The sequence below is a fragment of the Mastigoproctus giganteus genome, chromosome 12 (assembly GCF_048544385.1).
Source record: "Mastigoproctus giganteus isolate SK-2022 chromosome 12, ASM4854438v1, whole genome shotgun sequence".
Lineage (NCBI taxonomy): Eukaryota > Metazoa > Arthropoda > Arachnida > Uropygi > Thelyphonidae > Mastigoproctus > Mastigoproctus giganteus.
In genome coordinates, this window is record NC_143586.1 from 58,136,701 (window position 1) to 58,158,127 (window position 21,427).

Below are 21,427 nucleotides of genomic sequence, written 5' to 3' on the forward strand. Positions count from 1 at the left end.
CAGAACAAACTACAGAGTTTGTGGAGTAACTGTGTGTGTGGGGGGGGGGGGGGGGGCAATTAGTATCCCAACTGCAAAATCAATTAAAAATATAATAAAAATAATGGAACTTGGTATCATTCAAGAACAAGAATATTAAATATAACTTTAAATTTAAACATTTTATTTTCAAAATATAACCAAGGCATAATTAAGTACTCATTCATTTTCATTCAGGGGTGGCTTGATGTGATATGCAGAATAAACATGTCAGAATGCCTAAAATTTCCTCTATCTATACTGCACACTATGCATACATTGTTATCAAATCATATTTGGGTGGAAATTCTTCAATGGCTCAGCAGTCCAACTTACCAAGAAGATATACACTAATAGTGTATATCTTCTTGGTAAGTAGCAACTACTTATTACAGGTTTCCCAATGGGAGCTGCTTCATAGAGAAGCTGCATGGCAACACCAATATACTAAGAGCCATTCTTGCCCCATATGACTATCCAATTATTTGAATTTGAATCCTGTTCAGTATTTGTAGGATGTTGAGTTGAATTGGTAGTTTGAATTACTGTCAACATAATTCAGTGCATAAAGTGTTAATGTGCTATGAAAGTAAACTGAACGTGTTCTAAGGTCAGTTTGTCTGTTTGTGGGATGAAAATCCAGGCATAATATTAGGGAACCCTACAACTCTATTCTGATGAACTAATTCAGACATATTGGAAAAAGCCTCAATAAATTTGTCATTAATGAGATTTGAACCCAAATACAATAAAACAGTTATTCGGGGCTCAATTATCTGTAGGTTCAGATTAATGGTGGTCCTCTACATGGACGTAGTTTTATTTTTAACAAACATTTAAAGAATATTATTTATCTGTGCGAGTGAATTCGTAAAGTACAAATAAAGTACGTACAGGAAATCACTGTCATGTCTCTTTTTGCCACTTGGTAAATCACGTCATACGATGTTTTTATACCTGCAGTTGCAAAGTCAAGTGTCTTGAAACACCTTCTGCATTTTTAACCCCAAATAACATACAAACATAACCTATTCGCATTTGTCTCCTAAACATCACGAAAGTTTGTTCCTGTGCTTGCCATGTGTTGTACATAATATTTATCTATCTTTTCAACCCCTAAAAATGTCAGGTAAATGAAAATGAATTGTTTTAACATTGGAAAAGAAACTGGAAATTATTAAAAGATGTGAAAAAGGTGAAACTGTTTCAAAGCTTGCAGACGAATTTGGAATTGGCCAGCAAACTGTACGGGACATCATTAAAAACCAGCCCGATACAGATAAATTTGTTCAAAATGTGACACATTTGCTTGCGCTTCACAACAAAAATCGCTCAAAGATGCTACAAATAAACAACTTGAAACTGTAACGATAAAGTGATTTTTACAACAAAGAGCTGAAAGAACTCCAATAACTGGACCAATGATTTTAAGCACGGCAAAATTTTTTTTTTTGACAAATTAGAAATGCCTGGAACACTTACATTTTCATCTGGTTGGCTGAAAAGATTTAAAGACAGGCATGGTATAAGAGAGTTAGAAATAAGGGTGAAAAGTTCAATGCAGATAATGTGGGAGCAACTTTATTCTGTGATGAATTAGCTACAATTATTAAAGAAAATGGTTTTGTTCCATTGCAAATTTACAATGCAGACAAGACGGGACTTTATTGGCGAGCAATGCCCAATTGCACGCTGGCGCCTGTACTCGAAAAGAAATGTACCAGGATATAAAATTAGCAAAGACAGGATAACAATTTTATGCTGTGCAAATGCTTCAGGGATGACAAATTAAAATTAACCATAGTGGGAAAATCAAAATCTCATAGAAGTTTAAAGGACATGACTAACATTCCAACAGATTATTATAATCGCCGATCTGCACGGATGACTAGTGATGTATTCAAAAAGTGATGGACAGATAAATTTGTTCCTCATTTTAAAAAATGTCTCGTAAAGGTCTCCCCCCACAAAGCAATTTTATTATTAAATAATGCTCCACCACATCCTCCATTGGAAAAACCATCTGCAGAAAATGGCGATATTATAGCCATTTATCTTCCACCCAATGTAACAGAACCAGTACAACCTATGAACCAGGGGGTGATTGAAAGCATGGAATGATTGTATAGAAAGACTTTTATGATGGACTTTATCACGGAAGAAAAGAATTCTCTTTTATTTGGAAATCACTAACAATTAAAGATGCTATCTATAGCATTTCTACCACATGGGTGGAAGTTAAAAGCGAAACAATTATGAAATCATTCAAAAAAAATATTGCCCAATAACTATAATTGCCAAAAATAACTTGGAAGTGGGAGACTCAAATAACACTGTAGAAATCGTTCCTAATATTTTAAGCTCAATTCAAAATATTGAAGGACGTGAAGACTTAGACGAGGCAAATGTTAATCAATGGTTAAATATAGGCAAAAATGAACTCTGCTACGAAAAAACGACTGACAATGACATGATCCAAAGTGTGCAAGAACCTACAGCAGGACCTGACGAGGACAATGAGGAACTACAGCCAGCTTGCAAAGTAAGTTGTAATGTGAAGCCCTAACAGCTGCAGAGACTACTTAAATTCATGCAAAGTCAGGATGATGTAGATTACATTGAAATTTTACAAATTCATGGACACAAGAAAAATAATGCTACAAAAAAAAAAAAAAAAAAAAAAAAAAATCAGACTTTCTATCAAAATGAATAAAATATTGTTGTTGTTATATACATGTAATATTTTATGTTTTTATGTGTTTTGGAAGTTATTTAAACAAATAAAAACAATTTTTTACCATGTTTTTCAATTATCCAGGCTCTAGTGTTCCTGAATTACCACAGATAATTGATGTTTTACTGTAGATGGTACGTGACATAGCTGTTACTCTACAATTAAGGTGATGAAATTTTGAATATTTTGCTAGTACTGGGTAAAATATGTTTTTGTACTGAAAACAGTTGAGTTTATCACGTAGAAAATTCTCACTTAAGCTATATAACTGCAGTATTTTTTTGCATATTACATCACTATTTTTTATATTACACTTACAAAGTTCCAATTTAGACAGAAGTGAAAACATGTCCAAAACTGAATTGCATTTCAAAGTGTTAAATGAAAATTAACAAAACAGCAATGTACCTTAATGCAAGGAAATAAAACTTACATTTTTCAAAGCTGAAATAAAAGTGCACGTAAAGATTTTCCCATAATTATTACTATAAAGTTCTCTTTTAAAGTCTCGAAAAAATGTAAGGGAAAGAAGTGCGATAAAAATGGACGTTAAAAATACACCTTTACCTTTTGTAATTGCAGCATTGTTCTTTTGAATTGGCACATTGTAACTGCAACAGTCTAAACACATACGCAATTGGCTAACATCCATTCACAGTTTTAGCCCAAACCTCACTGAACTAATTTTTCTTTTGCATTTACTTTCTATCTTGTTTCTCTGAAATAAACTCGATGTATTTTTTAAAATGATTATTACCTAGCAGAAAATTAGGCACAATGTCAGGTATTCTTCTGATCTTCTCAAACCATTCATGTTTGGGGTCACCATAAAAAAAAAAAAAAGAAGCAATTTGCAACATTTTTAAAACAAAAAATATTTAATTTCTTACCTGCAGCCATCTTTGATACAAAACATGCCTCAAAGACATCATAATCATCTGTAACAAATGCAAATTTGCCTTTATCAATATTTTCCCTTGACACTAATATGTGACCTTTTGTATCTGTTACCTAATAAAAAAAAATAAATAAATAAAATAATGTTAATATTTAGGCTAAGAATAACAAAAAAATGATGACTAATGAATTAACAATACACTAGTAACATATTTTTAAAAAAAGCAGTTCTTATTTCAAAAATTTAACATAAATTTCACTACCTTTATGATTAATTTCAGAAAAGTCTCAGACTTCTCTGTAAGCAAAAAAGCTAAAAATATAAATAGTCAAACATCTCTTGATAACTACAGTATTTGTGTTTAGGACAAACTGAACCGACAATTTTTTCAGGCACATAATCAATATTCCAAGAGTGATATATAAAACCCACATTCCAAATGAACTTGTGATAAAGAAAACAAATAATGTTGTTAAACAACACACACACACACACACACACACACACACACACACACACACACACACACACACACACACACACACACACACACACACACACACACACACACACACACACACACACACACACTTTTTACTAGTAAGGTAAGTTTTTGCAATGCATTTTTTTCCAGGACTACAAAAAAAATTAAAAATATAGGAAAACCTCATTAATTCAAAGTCTCAAACACTTCTTACCAGTAATGTCAATATATGTTTAAAAAACAAAATGTTGGAAGGTTTAAAAAAACAATTCTTTTCTAATAATAATAAACCATTATATCTGTAAATTGTTAAAAGTAATGCAGTATATGCAGTACTATAATACATAAAATAAAATTATTGTATACAATAAATATATCAAAAAGAAACATGTATATGGCATAAGCAGCACTATATAATATGTATAAGGAGTATGCAACAAATAACACAGAATATATCCGTGTTATATATTCTACAGTGGCAGACAAAAAAACTGCATCAATTGTGAATTTTGCAAATAATGTGTTTTGCACTGCATTGTGGGTTGCAGAAATGTTCAAAATGCATTTTGTTAGATGGCTCTGTGAATGAAATCCAATAAAAAGACTCCACCTGATATACCTAATTGCCATAAATATCTTTCCAAAGGGTAAAATGTGTAATTAATGGAAATATAAGAAATCATGCAAATGGCAAGCATGACAACCAAACATACATTTTATTGTTTATGTGTACAAACTGAAATGAGAAGTTAATGTAATGGTATTATGCACTGTAAATCAGCAAAATAAGTCCTCAATATTTTGTTGTTCCTCCTCAATCTGCAATTACAGCCTTGCAACGATCTGGCATAGGATTAATCAACTTCTGGATATATGGTTGCCTAACTTCGTGGTACCACACCCTTACAATGTTCTCTTGCAGCTGAATCTTATTTGTTGGCTTCTTCTGAGCAATTTTAGATGACATTACGTACCAGCAATTTTCAATAGGATTCAAATTTGGACTGTTGCTGGGCCAATCTAACACTGTAATACCAGCATATGAGGTATGATTGCATAAGGGAGAAAAACGAGGGAAAACATTGGTGTAAGTATGTTTTAAGTCATGTGAGACAAGACAAACTCATCATTAAACCTAAATAGAATAAAACTTACCAATTTTGCTATGTGGCAAGGTGCTGAGTTCTGTTGAAAAATGCAGTTTTGGACATCTGTGTGGTGATCCCTAATAATGGGTTTCAGACACTCCCATAAGACAGCAGTGTAGGTCTCTGCATTCACCGTTTCGTTAATAAACTTAATTCGCCCCACCCCTTAGCTTGTTATGCATCCCCAGAACATCTGACCAGCAGGGAACTATGCAGTTGGTGTTATGCAGTCAGAATGGTATGCCTCCGATTTTTGTCTTCTGACATATCACTTCCTATCCAAGCCATGCAGGTTGAATTTCAATTTGTCAGAAAAGATCCCATTGCTCTTTTGTCCAAGAAACATGCGTTTTAGCCCAAGAAAGTCGCTTCTTCCTCATTTGTTGGGTCAACAAAGGCTTCTTCTTAGGCCAATAGGCATGCAGACCACATTTTGAAAGCCATCTAGATAGTTCATGCACTTGTTTCAACACCAGAGGCCATCTCAAAGTCCAGTTTTAGATCAGGAGCACTAGCATGCCAATTACGAAGGCGTTGTTTTGTTTGTTTGTTTGGTTTTTAGGAGCATTAGCAACTAAGGCCATATTGCTCCGGGGGGATATGCGGTGGTCATTCCCTGACCTTTCCGCATCCTCCGTATTTGGTGGTCATGGGCTCGAACCCGGTCTAATCAAGAAGCGTGTGCTACGCACTGCTGCTTCTCCCCACATGGCTACGGAGGCGCCCTTACGAAGGCGTAGTCGCTCTCTTACGGCCCGATACAGGTCATCTGTTCACATCACTGGTTTTGCACTTTCATTCCAGCACCCGGGATACTGTTGACTGGCAGCAGCCTATTTTAACAGTGATAGCGCACACACAAAGCCCTTCCTGGGACAAAGCAACAGCTACACTTTTTTCCTTGGTGTCAACTGAACATATGGAGCCATGCTTACACCTCCGCAAAACAGGATACTAATGAACGTGTATACCCTTCCAATGCTGTATTTATAGAAATGGCTGATGCAATATCTTTGTTTTGCGACAAACAAAATGACTACAAACAATCTCTAATACGTTTTAAGGTGATGCAGTTTTTTCGTCCGCCACTGTATATATAAAATATCCATGTTACCCCAGAGTCCTCCCATCACAGAACTTGCCATGGGAATAGAGGTGTCTTTGAACTTCTTTTATCTTGAAGAAACCACCAACAAGATTCGTTTCAAGGCCGTGTCAATCTTGCATGCTCGTCCAGTTGGCTCCAACCTCAGCCACAGTCAGGTCCGATTCAGGATCACGGCATCATACCGTGATCCTGAATCGGTCTGAATATCGTAATAAAGCCTTATCTCTCCTATAAGACACCACCCTTTATGAATTGGTGCATGACCCTCCCATCAAGGTCTTGGAGCAGTGGGAGGCCAGTGATTAAGATTGATTACCTTGATTGAGATTAATTTTAAAAAAATTAATTATATAAATGTATAGTGAAATAATGAAGAGGATCTATTCTGTTCCTATCTCAATTTTGGGCTGTCACAAAAAATTTAATATCAGCATTCACCCTCTTTTCCCTACTGTGTGGGTATGTGTGGATGTTTAGTGGTGCACAGCTGCAGTGGTTATAGTGTACCTATTCATGGGAATATGCTATAAACTAAGAAGCAAAACCACTTCATTTTTATAACAAGAAATCTGTTCAGAAGTTATGATATACAGTAGAGTGTCAATGATCCAAACTAATTGGGACTTGGTGTAGTTCGGACTTCCAATATGTTCGGATTTTTTACCTTATCAAAAATACTGTTCTTAAGACTAAAACGTTTAGTAAGTTTAGAACTGTTTTTGTTAAAATCCAGTGGCTTTCCACACAAAGGTCCAGCTATGGGTTCTCCTAAACTTTGTCTCTGTATGAACCACAAATAAACAGCATGTTCAAGGGATGGGTCATTAGCTTTTCTCGTATTTTTTTTTTGCACCATCTAAATAAAGTTTCAACATGAACTTTAAATAAAATTTTTCCCTTGTTGTTTTCAAGGTCTTTCTTATGGTTGACTTTCCAACTTCAAAATTTTGCTAACGAAAATCCTCTTTCTCCCTTTTAAAGACTGTTTGCCTCATCGCCAATAACATGCTGTAGTGTCAACGGTTCTTGAAGATTAGCCAAATAAAGCAGGACTGATGTCCTGTTGATAGCGAGGGCAGTCACCAATCAGAATATGTTTGACCGTTAAATGTCCTGAACAATGTGGACACTGAGGAGGATCACTGCTTTACCAGCCAGTTCATTCCCCTTTATCGCCAAATGTTCTGGGATCAGACCAAAGGTCACTGATGTTATTCAATTTGCAATAGCAGGCTGCTGATTTGGTTTAAAACAGGGTAAATCTAGGAAGAATTTTGGATTGCTGTAATTGAGCTGTGAGAGTCAATGAATACTATATATTTTAAAAATGGATAGAGAGCGAGATTTTCTAAAGCTAATTTTATTGCATGTAGTTATGCTAAAAAACTGATATACTCAGGTGGAAGGAAAGCCTAAATGATAGCAAAGGGAAATACTGCTGCTGCTCCAATGCCTGAATATGATTTGCAGACATCAGTATATACTGGTAAGAATTCAACGTACTACCAAATATGGATTGCATGGAGTTGTTGCACATTGAGTGTCAGCAGATTTTTTTTCCATTGATGAAGATAAGTATCATACGTTGGTTGAGGAGGGGAGTTCAAGGTAGTTGACAGTAACTACCAGTTGAAAATACAAACATTTCAACTCTGTGTTAGTTCAAGAAGGTGTAAGACCGTTGGTCTTATTTTGCTAGGTTTATTTCTATAGAGATTTTGCCACCAGCATTGAAGAGGTATAGCTCAATAGATGCAGACAGGAACTTTGTATTTTGGCTGCATACTTGAGTAATAGTGTTTTCTTGTGTGGAGGTACAGAAGAGGCTCATAAGCTTCAATATATAAACTATGTCCTGAAAGCACCAATTGCAATCAGCAATGCATTGTGCCGTATAGAATTCAGCCAGCATAGTACACTTCTGCAGGCAGAATCATAGAATGGAGCACCATAATTCAAATGGGGTTTAATCAATGCTCTATATAAGAGCAGCAAAGAGGTACAATCTGCTCCCGAAGACATGGCAAATAAAAAGTGCTTAGTATGTTCAGCTTTTTGAGAACTTGTACGTACAAATTTAATGTGTTCAGAGAAGTTTAACTTGCTGTCAAGGATTATTCCCAAGAGTCTGATGTTGTTGGCGATTGGAATGGTAAAACTTGACAACTGAAGTTTTAGATCTGTATGCAATTTACATTAATTGCAAAAAGTGGATCAAACAGTTTTCCGTTGTAAAAGACAGTAATTTGGCAATGCCCACTTCTGTACTTAACCGTAATTGCCATTCAACAGGGCTCCTGTTCTGAGAATGACAAGAAATCAAGATCATCAGCATAAAGGTAAGCCTCAAAGGTATTCAGCAGTTCTTTTGTAATGGAATCAATTCTATATGACAAAAAGGGTTAACATTCAGTACAGAAAGGGAGTTTTGATATTGAACTTGAAAAGAATGACCCTGGAGAAAGTTCTTAATGAATATAGGCAGTTTGTATCGTAGACAAAGAGCAATGAAAGCCACTGAGAATGCCTTCTCTATATCTATGGAAACCATAACAAGATGTTTGTTTTTCACAAAGGTATTGCATATTGCAGAGTCAGCCTTGTCCGTGAGATCTAAGGAAGGCTGTTTTGATGAAAGCCATGCTGACTACCACTGATTAGATGTTGTTTCAATGATCCAAATGAGTAGACACACCGGATCATTTTTTCACGATTTTACTGGGGCAACTGGTGAGGGAGATTAGTCTGTAACTATAAGGACTGGTGGGATCTTTTCCAGGTTTCAAAAAAGCCAGAACCTTGGCACCATGTGGCATGGTGCCAAGAAGATAAATGTTTTCCAGAAAGATTTGATTACAAAATACCAGCAGCATTTGTAAATTTTTGCCATCAAGGTGTTGAAACATGACATAGTATATCCCAACTGGACCAGTGATACATTGTTCTAATGGCTTGTAGAAATTCAGAATATTGAAGATGCTGGTTATATGGAAGGAATAGAGAGGTTTGAAAGTTGATGAGTTGTTGTTCAGTGGTGATCTTTTTGTGCAATATTAACATAGGTACATTTTGGTATATGGGTGCAATTAGTTTCCTTGCTTCTTGATAACTTATTTTGTTTTTAACCTTATATTTTACAATTTTTTTTCTCACTTTTCCATCTGTCACAAGGCTTAGAGCAGCAGCTCCCAAACTACTGAGATCTGCAGACCCCTACATATATATATACAGGTAACCCTAGTATAACAAAGTTATTAGGTTCCTGTAAAATGTCATGTTGTGCGAAACTGTGTTATACGGGACTAAGAAAAAGTACAAAAAGGGGGGTTACGTTCCAAAAGCTAACAAAAATACACTACTTCGTTAACAAAATGTTAACAAACCCAACAAAAATACACCATTCTAGATTTCATGTACCTTCTGCTCTCTTTAAAAAAATCAGTAATCTGGGTTTGTTTGCTTTTGCTTGATAAATCTTTGTGAATTTCATCATATGGAACTAAACATTTTTTGAAGCTCCCTTTTGAACTTTGGGCTTCTTTCATTCAAGAATATGCATTAAAAAAATAAGATTCTAATTGCTTGGCTAACTTTATGCCTTTCCCTATGCTTTTTAGTGTAAAATTTGGAAGTTTAGAATTTTTGTCTGCGATATCATCATCTGAATTGATTTGATTTTACCTCCGATGCAATTTGCACCAAATCCGCTATGCAGCTTCTTTTTCTACCAGTAATTCTTGAACATCTTCAGTAATCATATCTTTTTTTATTTTTTTAGGAGCATCAGCAACTAAGGCCATGTTACTCTGTGTATATTGTCTATAAATTGTGCGTCCTGAGGTCGATTTTCTGTTTTTCTGCACGAAAAACCCAAGTTTCCAGGAGAAAAAACCATGCATCCTCACCCGACTAAGCCAGCCACATTGTGAAAAAGACCCATAAAATTTCCTCCCTTCATCGACGGGATTCGAACTCGTGTCTTTTCCAGCTGGTGTGGGGAGGAAGGCGAGTCTATGAACTGTGCTACCCACGAGGGCTTCAGTAGTCATATCATCAAAACCTTCCCTTCCTACTGACGTATCAAGTTCTATTATCGCACCGATTCCGTTTCTGCTCGTTTGATCACATTTCCTGAATGAAATGACTCTGGCCATACATGTTTCCACACGCATTTAATGTTGATGGTTTTACTTCTTTCAGCGATAAAGCTATGATTCTGATACAATCCACAATCGAGAAATATTTCCATGCCTCCATTACTTCAATAGATTTGGAATCAATTTTTTCCAAAATCCATTGTAATGATTTTCTGATGGAATGAGTTTTAAAGGTGGATATAATGCCTTGATCTAATGGCTGAATGAAAGAAGTTGTATTAACCCAGTACAACTGTTGTTGTTATTAGGGTTTTAGGAGCACTAGCAACTAAGGCCATATTGCTCCAGGGATATGCGGTGGTCATTCCCTGACCTTTCCGCATCCTCCGTATTTGGTGGTCACAGGCTTGAACCCCGGTCTAATCAAGAAGCGTGTGCTATGTACTGCTGCTCCTGCCGACCTGGCTACGGAGGCACCACCAGTACAACTGTGGCAGTAGGAACATAACTTCAACGTTTGGATGGCCTGGCATGCTATCCAATAGTAATAAAATTTTGAAATCTAGATTTTTCCAGAAGTTCAATAGCACAGAATGTAAAGTGGGAATTTCCCGACAAAATAAAATACAAAGATTTCTCAATATTTTTTTTTTGATTAGCAAGTCAACAGTAGGGATTCAAAAAAGTGAAAATGTTGAAAAATTACATCCAACATAATAGCAGGGTTTTCCCCCCACAAAAGTTCAAAAATACCATTATGTGAGGTTTACCGAAATTCTCTAACCATGTTATATAAGTACCGTGTTGTGCGAGGATTGCCGCAAGTTATCAATCATGTTAGAGTGAAACTGTGTTGTAGAAGTACCGTGTTATACAGGGGTTGCCTGTACATTTAAATAAAAACACCTATTACTTGATGTTTTGTTGACCCCAGTTTGGGAAACGCTGTCTTAAGGCTATACTAGACAAGCACTTAAAGTGTTCTGCGTCAGCTGGCATTTTGAGCACATCCAAAACAGCTAACTACACGTAGGGCTTCTAATGTTTTGTTGGACACCACCAGCAACTCATCCTTTCTATTCTCAGTTTCAAGATGGATGTTGTTCAAATTGGATGTATTACGCATTTATGTATATAGTTCATTGCGAACAGAAAGAGAAAACGACGATGGTAGATTCATCCAGCAAATTCAAATAGGTTAAAAACAGAACAGTTTTATATTGTTTGAAACACAGAGAAGTTTTTTATTTTATAGAATGTTGATATAGAGTTTTGGACTTCTAATGTTAATTAGTGAAAAAAGACACATTTGAACATGCCAACACCCTTTCCAAGTGACAGTATGACAGAGGAATTAAATTAATATTGACTACCTTTACTTGAGCAGCTTTTAATTTACCATCTTACTACTTCGCTTCTATTGTTCAGATGCTTTTAATTTTGACCTCCCACACCTTACCATATCAATGTTTACATATATACTTTATGTACTGTACCGACAGGCCAACTTCCGCTAAGGAAATATTTCTGAAATGTTTTCTTTGTTGGTAAAATTACTCTATTTCTACCCACTATTCTTATTCAGAGTTTAAGGGAATTACTTTCGGGTACATGAAGGGTAATGTCCTGTTTGATTTTACCGCAAAGGACTTTAAAACACCTATTGTTATTGACTTTCCATCACTTGACATTTCCAGATTGAATACTGACAAGTACTTTCCATCCTTTTGAATCAGAAAACATTCTCCATTACTCACAGTGTAATGGATTATTTTCTATGCAAAAAAGGATTAGTGTTGTTTGATTTTACGAATGTCCATGCGGAGACAACAGTTTTCAAAGTTCATAACAAAGCTATCAATAGAAATATTTTCTTTAAATTTTGTTAGAAGATAAAATATACATCCAGACAACGTGCTGTACCATATTGTCCTTAAAAACAATTACAATAAAAGCAAACTTTACTTTTATCAAATGTGCACTGTTAGTGTTATCAGTTTTACCATTTTTTTCCATTTCCAGTGTGGCTTTCAATAGATGCATTTCCTTAATTTTGTGTTAATAGACATAATACACATTGCAGAAAGGAAGTACGATGTTTTTGTTTTTCAAAAACAATTCATTGCAATTCTTTCGGTTATGTTTCTTATGCCAAGAAACAGTTGCATGAATATTTTCCCTTGCCTGTCTCATGCATGTAACAATGCTGTACGTTGTGGCTTAACTGCTTCCTTTCATTGCTTTCACTATACTTTTCAAAAAAAAAAAAAAGTGTGTGTGAGAGAGAGATTATAAAATTATATCGTATTAGTTATGTTACATTTGAAACAAAAGGTTCCAAATTCATTTTTGAAGAAGACAGACTGCACGATTCTTTTTTGTTAACGCCAACATTAGTTGTACTGTTGCAGTGGATATTCTTCAGAAGTTTTCTGATTACTGTTTTGATCTTATTTAATAATAATAATGAGGTTCTTCATTAACTTAAATTATATACACTCGTGATTCTGTACACATATAACCAGAGGAATGAAACAATAAATTGTCTATACAAAGTGAACTAACTTTTATTTCATAAACTAATGAAACAGTACTATAATACTTTGGAAACATTTCTTAGACTTTTTTTAATAAATTAGCGCTTGAGCTAAAAAAAAAAAAAAGAAAAGAAAAACTCTTCATTACTCATTATATAAATAAATTTAAAAAATCAAGTGGAACACAACTAGCAGTAACATCCCGCCACAAGCAATAATCGCGAACTAACTACGTTCTGACACACACCCACCCCAAGTGGATACGCGAGGTAAGTGTTACTTACAGGAGGCAGTTCAAGAGGGCACCGAAATATTTTTCGATATTGTTTTTGTGAATTATTTTCGTAGGTTCAATAGTCTGCATTTAGGACAGCAAATTATATTTTGCTTACTGGCAGCACAGGAACACACACTACTGTAATTCTCAGGATTTACTTGGCTAATGCAAAATTAACCAGATAAATGCCCCAGAAAATACATTTCACTCTTAAATTTGGAGGTATTATTGTTTGCTTCAGGTATTATTGTATCCTGAGATATTTTATGTAGTTCCAAATAACTTTTTAAACTAAAAACAAGATATCTCGGGATAATCCACGAAGGGGTTAATGCCGTGTTGTACAAGGCAGGCCTCCCTTTCACCTCACAAATACTATATCACCTCACAAATTTCTCGGTATCAAACGTAGTCTTGTCCAAATAGCAACAAATAAATTAATGAATGAAGGCTAACCACCCCACATGCATGGGGAAAATGTCTCCTCACACATTACAAACGCCCAGTTGCTCGCGCTTTCAACGTCTGCTGATGCTGTCCAACGTGCTGTTCAAAGTACCCATCTAGTGTGCATACCTTTTCTCTCTGCTTCTTGTAAAACTGGGTGTTGGACAGCATTTCCAACATTGTGCTTTAAGCACTCGTCTAGCATAGCCCTTAGAGTGTGCAGTTGAGGCAGATCGTTTCTGTTGTTAAACAATCACTGAGTGTGATTAGAGGACCCACAGTTGGGACAAACCAGGTTTCTTCTGCATGTCGTTTGACAATGGCCATGCTTGTGGCAATTATAACATTAAGAATGAAAGGATGAATGTGGCAAAGTAGGTAACCTGCTTTTAACAACGAGGCTAGGTTTGGGGTATTAAAGGTAAGAATAATATTACTGGTAGGTGTATATTTATTTCTTTTCTAATCATTATTCTTTTGACTGCAATAACATTTTGTTCTTGAATTTTTTCTTCCTTCATGACATGCAACAGATCCCAACTAGATATAATACCCTTAGATATATTTAGAGTTGCACGGGGAGATACTTTTAATGGAATTCCAGCAAAATTTGCAAGTTGTGGGAGTTTCTCTGAATGCCTGTGGCTTACAGTTTCTACTAGTAGGTTTCCTGATTGCAGTCTCTTAACCATCTTAAGAGATTTGCAATAGTTGCCAAGTGTTTCTGGATAAGGAAGGGAGATAGTTTACTGAGAAGATGAACTGTGAGTGCATATTAAAATTGCAAGTAGATCTGTTGCTGAGGAATTTGTTTTAAACCTCTTGGGTTGCAACGTGCCATGGTCTCTGTCTCTGACCAAGAGGCTGTCAGCTCTAAAGGCAGAAATGCATTTTGATCCGTACTTGCTCCTTTTGGCCCTTGGCAGGTTACCTTTTCGGCAAAGGTTTCCAGACCCACCATGGGGAGGCAGGAGCCGTGTCCTGGAGATTAGTAAGGAGTGGTAGTTAACAAAGAAAAATATAAAGGAAGGTAGCTTTTCTTTCTTGCCCTCTAAAAAACTTTTTAGTATAAGAGCTATCAAATAATAAGTTTTAGAAAATGTAGGAACTTAAAAAGAATTATTAGTCACCCTAGAAAGATTTCATAGATAAATTGTCTATTCACAATTTTCTTGGCATCTGAGCCCCCCACATCACTAATCCTTCTACTTGTTAAATAGATTTAGTATGGTGGTGACCTTGAGTTAATTCTCATGGTGATAGGACTATATGTTGTACAGATCATATACCTTTACTTCCTACAATGCCTACCAATACACCACTAGCTTATGTCATCAAATGACAAGTTATAGGTGCTTTCATAATGAGTTACTTCCATGTTACATTACTCAGAATAAAATATTATGACAAAGTTACAAAAACAATTATTTAATAATATTGGGGAAGGGAAGACAAAGATGTAGTTACTAAGTATTATTGGGGGGAGGGGGGAGATATTCAAAAAGTTTATCATGCATTTAATTCCAACAAAGCCTTTTCTTCTTTATCTTTCAAACTGGAATATCATATGATGGCTGTCAAGTCATCATAAATGATATTTCAAAGATTAAAAGAATATAAAATTCTAAAGTTTTTAACAGCAGATAAGTGGAAACAAGAGTTAGCCAAACTTTCAAAAGAACTGATTTTAATTTGCAAACTCGATCCAGGACCTCTAAAAACAACAGTGAAGGAAATGAAATGTGACAACATTTTTATAACCTGCAGACAAAATATCAGTCCTATAAATGAAGTCTACCAGGAAGAAAATATTTGGATTAACAAGTCTAAAGGTAGTCATGCTATAATAATTTTTTGACCAGAAAAGGATAATGAACTAGCCAGATTAATAGGGCAGAAAAGGATGGCATGGAAAAGTTACAAAGAAATAAAGTATTGAAACTTATAACAGCTACAAACCGATCTGCAATAGCACCACAGAAAAGGTTAGGCTGGCAAAAGCAGATTATCAGCAATTTCTGGCTAAGAGCAGGGAGAAGGAGTTTTTCACATATATGAATACAAAGCAGAGAAGAACAAATCAGATTGGACCTTTGTGTAATGGATGCTGTTTTTGTTTGTTCGTTATTTGGTTTTTAGGAGCATTAGCAACTAAGGCCATATTGCTCTGGGAATATGTGGTGGTCATTCCCTGACCTTTCCGCATCCTCCGTATTTGGTGGTCATGGACTCGAACCCCGGTCTAATCAAGAAGCGTGTGCTACGCACTGCTGCTCCTGCCCACCTGGCTACGGAGGCGCCGTAATGGATGCAGGAAAGTCTAAGATAACACTGCTGATGTTGCAAATGAATTGAACAGGCGCTCTGCATTGATATTTGGTGAGAATAAACTATGAAAGTGAAGTTGGAAAGCATGAAAATAGTGATATTGAAATCTCAGAAGATTATTTATCAGAAAATTTTTCAAGCGTAAAGGCAAGTAAGGCTTCTGTAGTTGATGACAGACCCAGTAATTCTGAGGGCATCACTGGACTCTGGGGAGATTCCCTTGAATTGGAGAAGTCAATATATTGCCAATACATAAGTGGTTTGAACAATGAACTGGGTAACTACTAACCAGTCATGACTTCAGTAGTAGAGAAAATCATGGAGGCAATAATCAAGAGTGCAATACACGGTTATTTAGGTAGAAATGGAATTCTGAATGAAACAGTATTGTTTTGTAAAGGGAAAATCAAGTTTAACTAACCCAGTTAGCCATTTTGACAAAGTCACTTGCAAGTTCAATGCAAGAAATGATTTTGACATTGTTTACTTAGATTTTAGCAAAGCAATTGACTCATTCCTACATGAATGGTTACTGTACAAACTGGAACATGTTGGAATCACGAGGAAAGTCCTTATAGGGATCACAGAAGGTGGTTGCAGAACAGGAGGCAGAGGATTGAGATTAATGGTTATTCTTCAGATTGGGCTAACATACGATCCATGGGGTTCACTAAAGATTGGTACTAGCATCACTGCTATTTTTGACTTCCTAAAAGACATTGCCAAAGGGATACAGGACATGACATCAAAATTTCCAGATGATGTCCAGATCAGCAGGGTAGTTAATGATCAGTGCCAAGCAGAACTTCTTCAGGTTTGGTTTTGGTTTGGTTTTTTTTTTAGGAGCATTAGCAACTAAGGCCATATTGCTCCAGGATATGCTGTGGTCATTCCTTAACCTTTCTGCATCCTCCGTATTTGGTGATGACGGGCACTTCTTCAGGAGGACAGAGATAGACTTCAGGGATGGTCAGAAAAGTGGCAGCTATTTTTAATGCACCAAAATACAAGGTCTTACACTTGTGGAATAGCAACCCAAAAATGCATTGGTAGGGTTGAACTAAAAACAGTAGAGGAAGAAAAGGATTTGGCAGTTATGGCACATCTGTACATGAAATTCTCAGAGCAGTGTAAAGAAGTGCAAGGAAATCCTATGGTGTCCTATCAATGATATCATGCATTTGCTTGTAGAAATAGGAAGGTCAAAATCCCACTCTATAAGGCAATTGTACAAGCACATCTAGAATACCACGTTCAAGTATGGAGAATGCATAAAAAAAAAAAAAAAATAATTGCTCTTCTTGAAAGGTCCAAAGATACCCTATTTCTGCTAATCGTTTGATAATTATTTCAAAATACTTTACCAAATGCACTGTCTTACAACATTCACCTGATCTTGTGTCTTATGCTATAACATCATGTTTTTATTATTTCTCCAAACTAAAGAATTTATTAAAGGAATGACAAATTTTTTGTAGAGGAAAGTTCTCCTTAATTAACTGAGATTGGAGAAGAGGCTTTGCACCTGTACTTGTACTCCGGGCTTCATAGCAACTCAGGAGTAGGCAACTCTTGTTTGTATCTCATGTTAGTTTAACACTCCTTTAATTTCCACGAATGGAAAATAAAATCAAATATTTTCTAGTCTTTTGAAGAACTCCAAAATGATTGGGTCATTTCTTGAATTTGTGTGCAAGGTAAATAAACAAATTTCTTTTTATATTCAGCACAGCCACAATGGACAAGGGAATTTACAACTTCACTGTAACTGTTTTATTGCAGCTGATAAAAAACACGACAGTTAATAACGAACATTTTTTGTTGTAGTGTATAAGCTTTAATTTCCTTTAATTAAGCTCCTTTAATTTCCACGAATGGAATATAAAATCAAATATTTTCTAGTCTTTTGAAGAGCTCACAAAATGATTGGGTCATTTCTTGAATTTGTGTGCAAGGTAAATAAACAAATTTCTTTTTATATTCAGCACAGCCACAATGGACAAGGGAATTTACAACTTCACTGTAACTGTTTTATTGCAGCTGATAAAAAACACAACAGTTAATAACGAACATTTTTTGTTGTAGTGTATAAGCTTGCTACCAATGTATGCACTTATGCCTGCATTACTCCTGCCATCCCTAGCATGATTTCTGAGGGGAAAAAAAAAAAAAAAAAACCCACATATTGAAATTCTGTTCTTGCAGCCACCACACCAGAGGGAGAAATAACAAAATTCAATTTTATGTGCTTTCCATCACATCTTAAATGTTACAGAAAGTGACCCTTCAACTGTTACTGACTATTGAAAAGATCATAATTTAGGGAATAGCATCTCTAACAAAGGACTCGCTGAAGAAATTAGTACCTTCTAACATTCTACCATTAATGCCTGTTAGAGAAACGGATAGAAAAGACTTTCTACACTATCACTGAGAAAGTAAATAGCACCATAAGGGTGGATAAAGAACAATGGCTATTAATGAGCATTTTTTTTGTGGGATATTCTAAATCTATTCCACAGTGGAATAGGTAACACTGATTGGAACTAAGCGAAGAAATTAATCAGCAAAACACCAGATAGTGTATGTACATGGTGTTCTGATTATCATCTTATATAAAGTAAAGTAAATATATCATCTTAATATATCATCTTATATATTAAGGGCTTAATGCCAGACAATGAATTATATTATAGTTAACTACAAAACAGCATTTTTTGTTTTGAGACAACTTTAGTTTAACTTTAAACAAATAACAATGCATATTATGTCATAGAAATATATTTCTCCAGTAGTTTACAAGTTAGCTTGGGCTATAAGCACATTTCTGGTAAACCAAGAAAATGTCAAATGACTTTTTCATGATCAATTACAAAAACATCAACCACAAAATGATTTTGTAGTTAACGTTGTCTGACACTAAACCCTCGATATATAAACTTTTGTTTGTGTTTCACCTTCAGTACAAAAAGCCTGTCTTTATGACTAGCAACAAAATAATTCAAAAATTAACTGCATCATGAGAATTTGTAATTAGTACTGAGAGAATATATTTTCTTTTTATTTTAAAGAAATAAAATATGCATAAGTAATGTAGATAAGTGGTAATTTTCGGTGGGCATTTCATGGAAAAGTCTGGCAATAACCATGGAACACCAGTTGAAAAAGACTGAAGACTGATGAAAAACTCATTTGAGTTGCACAAGCACAAATGAACTGAGAGAAAGACGACCTGGAACAGCTTAACAGAGCCAAATGAGAATGTGGTTTAAACATTTTCATTTGGGAAAAATTCAAAAGGGGAAAAAAACAAAACAAAACAAAACCCAACTTAATTGTCCATTCCTTTAGTAATTTGTGTTTAAATTTATTCAGACCACTCATTTCTGCAACACTGAGTGCAACTTTAATTCTAATAATCACTTACTTCCTGATGAGTATATGATGAGAGCCTTGTCGATCAATTCGGCCCTGGAAAGTTTGTGCAAGGCTCAAGGGGTAGAATTTTTTTCAGCCTGGACTGTACTTGTTAACAGGAGAGATTGCTTCTACAGGGATGGGATACACTTAACAAGATGCATGGTATTTCAGAGACTGCTGGGAGCCATTGCGGTACAAGTAAACACATGGGTTGATTTGATTTTTTTTTAGGAGCATTAGCAACTAAGGCCATATTGCTCCGGGAAATGCAGTGGTCGTTCCCTGACCTTTCCGCATCCTCCGTATTTGGTGGTGACGGGCGCGAACCCCGGTTTAATTAAGAAGCATGTGCTACGCACTGCTGCTCCTTCCCACCTGGCTACGGAGGCGCCACACATGGGTTGTGTTAGGGTAGCTAAGAATAGAAACAGGTGCAGGTATACTTGCGTGTACACCAATGCTAGGAGTTTAGTAAATAAATTTGATGAATTTGAGGTATTGCTCAAAACATCAAAGGCAGATATTGTTGGGATATCAGAGACGTGGTGTCACACAGATATAAGGGATGCAGAACTGCAATTTGGGGAGTACAACGTCTACAGAAAGGATAGACAGGATAGGAAGGGGGGAGGGGTTATGCTATTAGTTAAGAAACACAAAAAAACCAAGGAAGTGAAGCCAGTCGACATCGCTGGACAGTGCAGTGTTGAGTCAGTTTGGTGTGACATAAGCATTGGGAGATCAAAATTGAGAGTAGGAGTGTGCTATAGGCCTAATGACTCTGATGAGTATAATAAGGAACTGTACAGGGAAATAGTGGGCCAGTAAATCAGAGAGTCTTATAATGGGAGATTTTAATTTCCCAGATATTGACTGGAATTTGGGGGCTGGTTACTCACACACTAGCAGGGCTTTTGTGGATTTATTGGATGATTGTTTTCTACATCGGCATGTTCGGGAGCAACTAGAGGGAGTAATACTCTTGATTTGATTATCAGCAGTGATTCTTCATGCATTAAGAATCTGCAGATAAATGAACCACTAGGTGGCAGTGATCACAGTGTGCTGAAGTGGGATTTACTCAAAGAGGTAACTACCATTAGGGGTAAAGGGAAGGGTTATTGCTTCCGTAAAGGCGACTATGATGGACTGAGACAGTATTTAAATTCTATACAGTGGGACCAACTGATGATGTTACCAACAGCAAATTCAAAATGGGAAGCATTCAAAGAACTTATCTTGGAAGCTACTAGGCTTTACATACCAACTAAGAAATATTGTTCAAGGTTTAGGCCAAAATGGATGTTAGATGAACTAATGAGGCATATGGCAGAGAAGAAAAATGCATGGGATACTTACAAATTAACACATGACACAGAAGCCTATGATAGATACAAGTTGATATGCAACCAAGTTACAAAGGAGGTTAGGCAGGCGAAGGCAGATTACGAGAAATCCTTGGCAAGGGATGCAAAGAAAAACAGCAAAGAGTTCTTTACTTATGTAAACTCTAAAAGGAAGGGAATGAATCAGATTGGTCCACTTGATATTGATGTGTCAACTGTTGATGATCCTGCTCAGGTAGCTAACAAACTAAATGAATATTTTGCATCGACATTCACACATGAGGAGTTATTCAGCAAGTGGAATGCCAGAGGTGTATTCAACTCTAGCAGTAAGCTACAGAATCTTGAAATAACTGGGAGTAAAGTGGAGGAGAAACTGTTGAAGATAAACACAAGAAAGGCACCCGGGATGGATGGGATCTATCCAGTTATATTAAAGGAGGCAGCAAAGGAAGTAAGCAAACCCTTAGCCATAATTATGAGAGCTTCCTTGGACTCAGGGGAGGTACCCATAAACTGGAAATGTGCAAATGTGACCCCAATTCACAAATGAGGATCAAAGGCTGACACAAGTAATTATAGACC

At 36.0% G+C, this 21,427-nt stretch overlaps 1 protein-coding gene across 1 annotated transcript in view; it reads right to left on the minus strand.

Moving 5' to 3' along the window:
* Nucleotides 1–21,427, minus strand: part of bai (Transmembrane emp24 domain-containing protein bai) — a 72,265-nt gene that overhangs the window by 39,027 nt on the left and 11,811 nt on the right. The window contains exon 2 of the mRNA XM_090386598.1: nt 3,643–3,763. Within this exon, the coding sequence (XP_090242724.1) occupies nt 3,643–3,763 (121 nt within the window). The remainder of the gene's footprint in view (nt 1–3,642; nt 3,764–21,427) is intronic.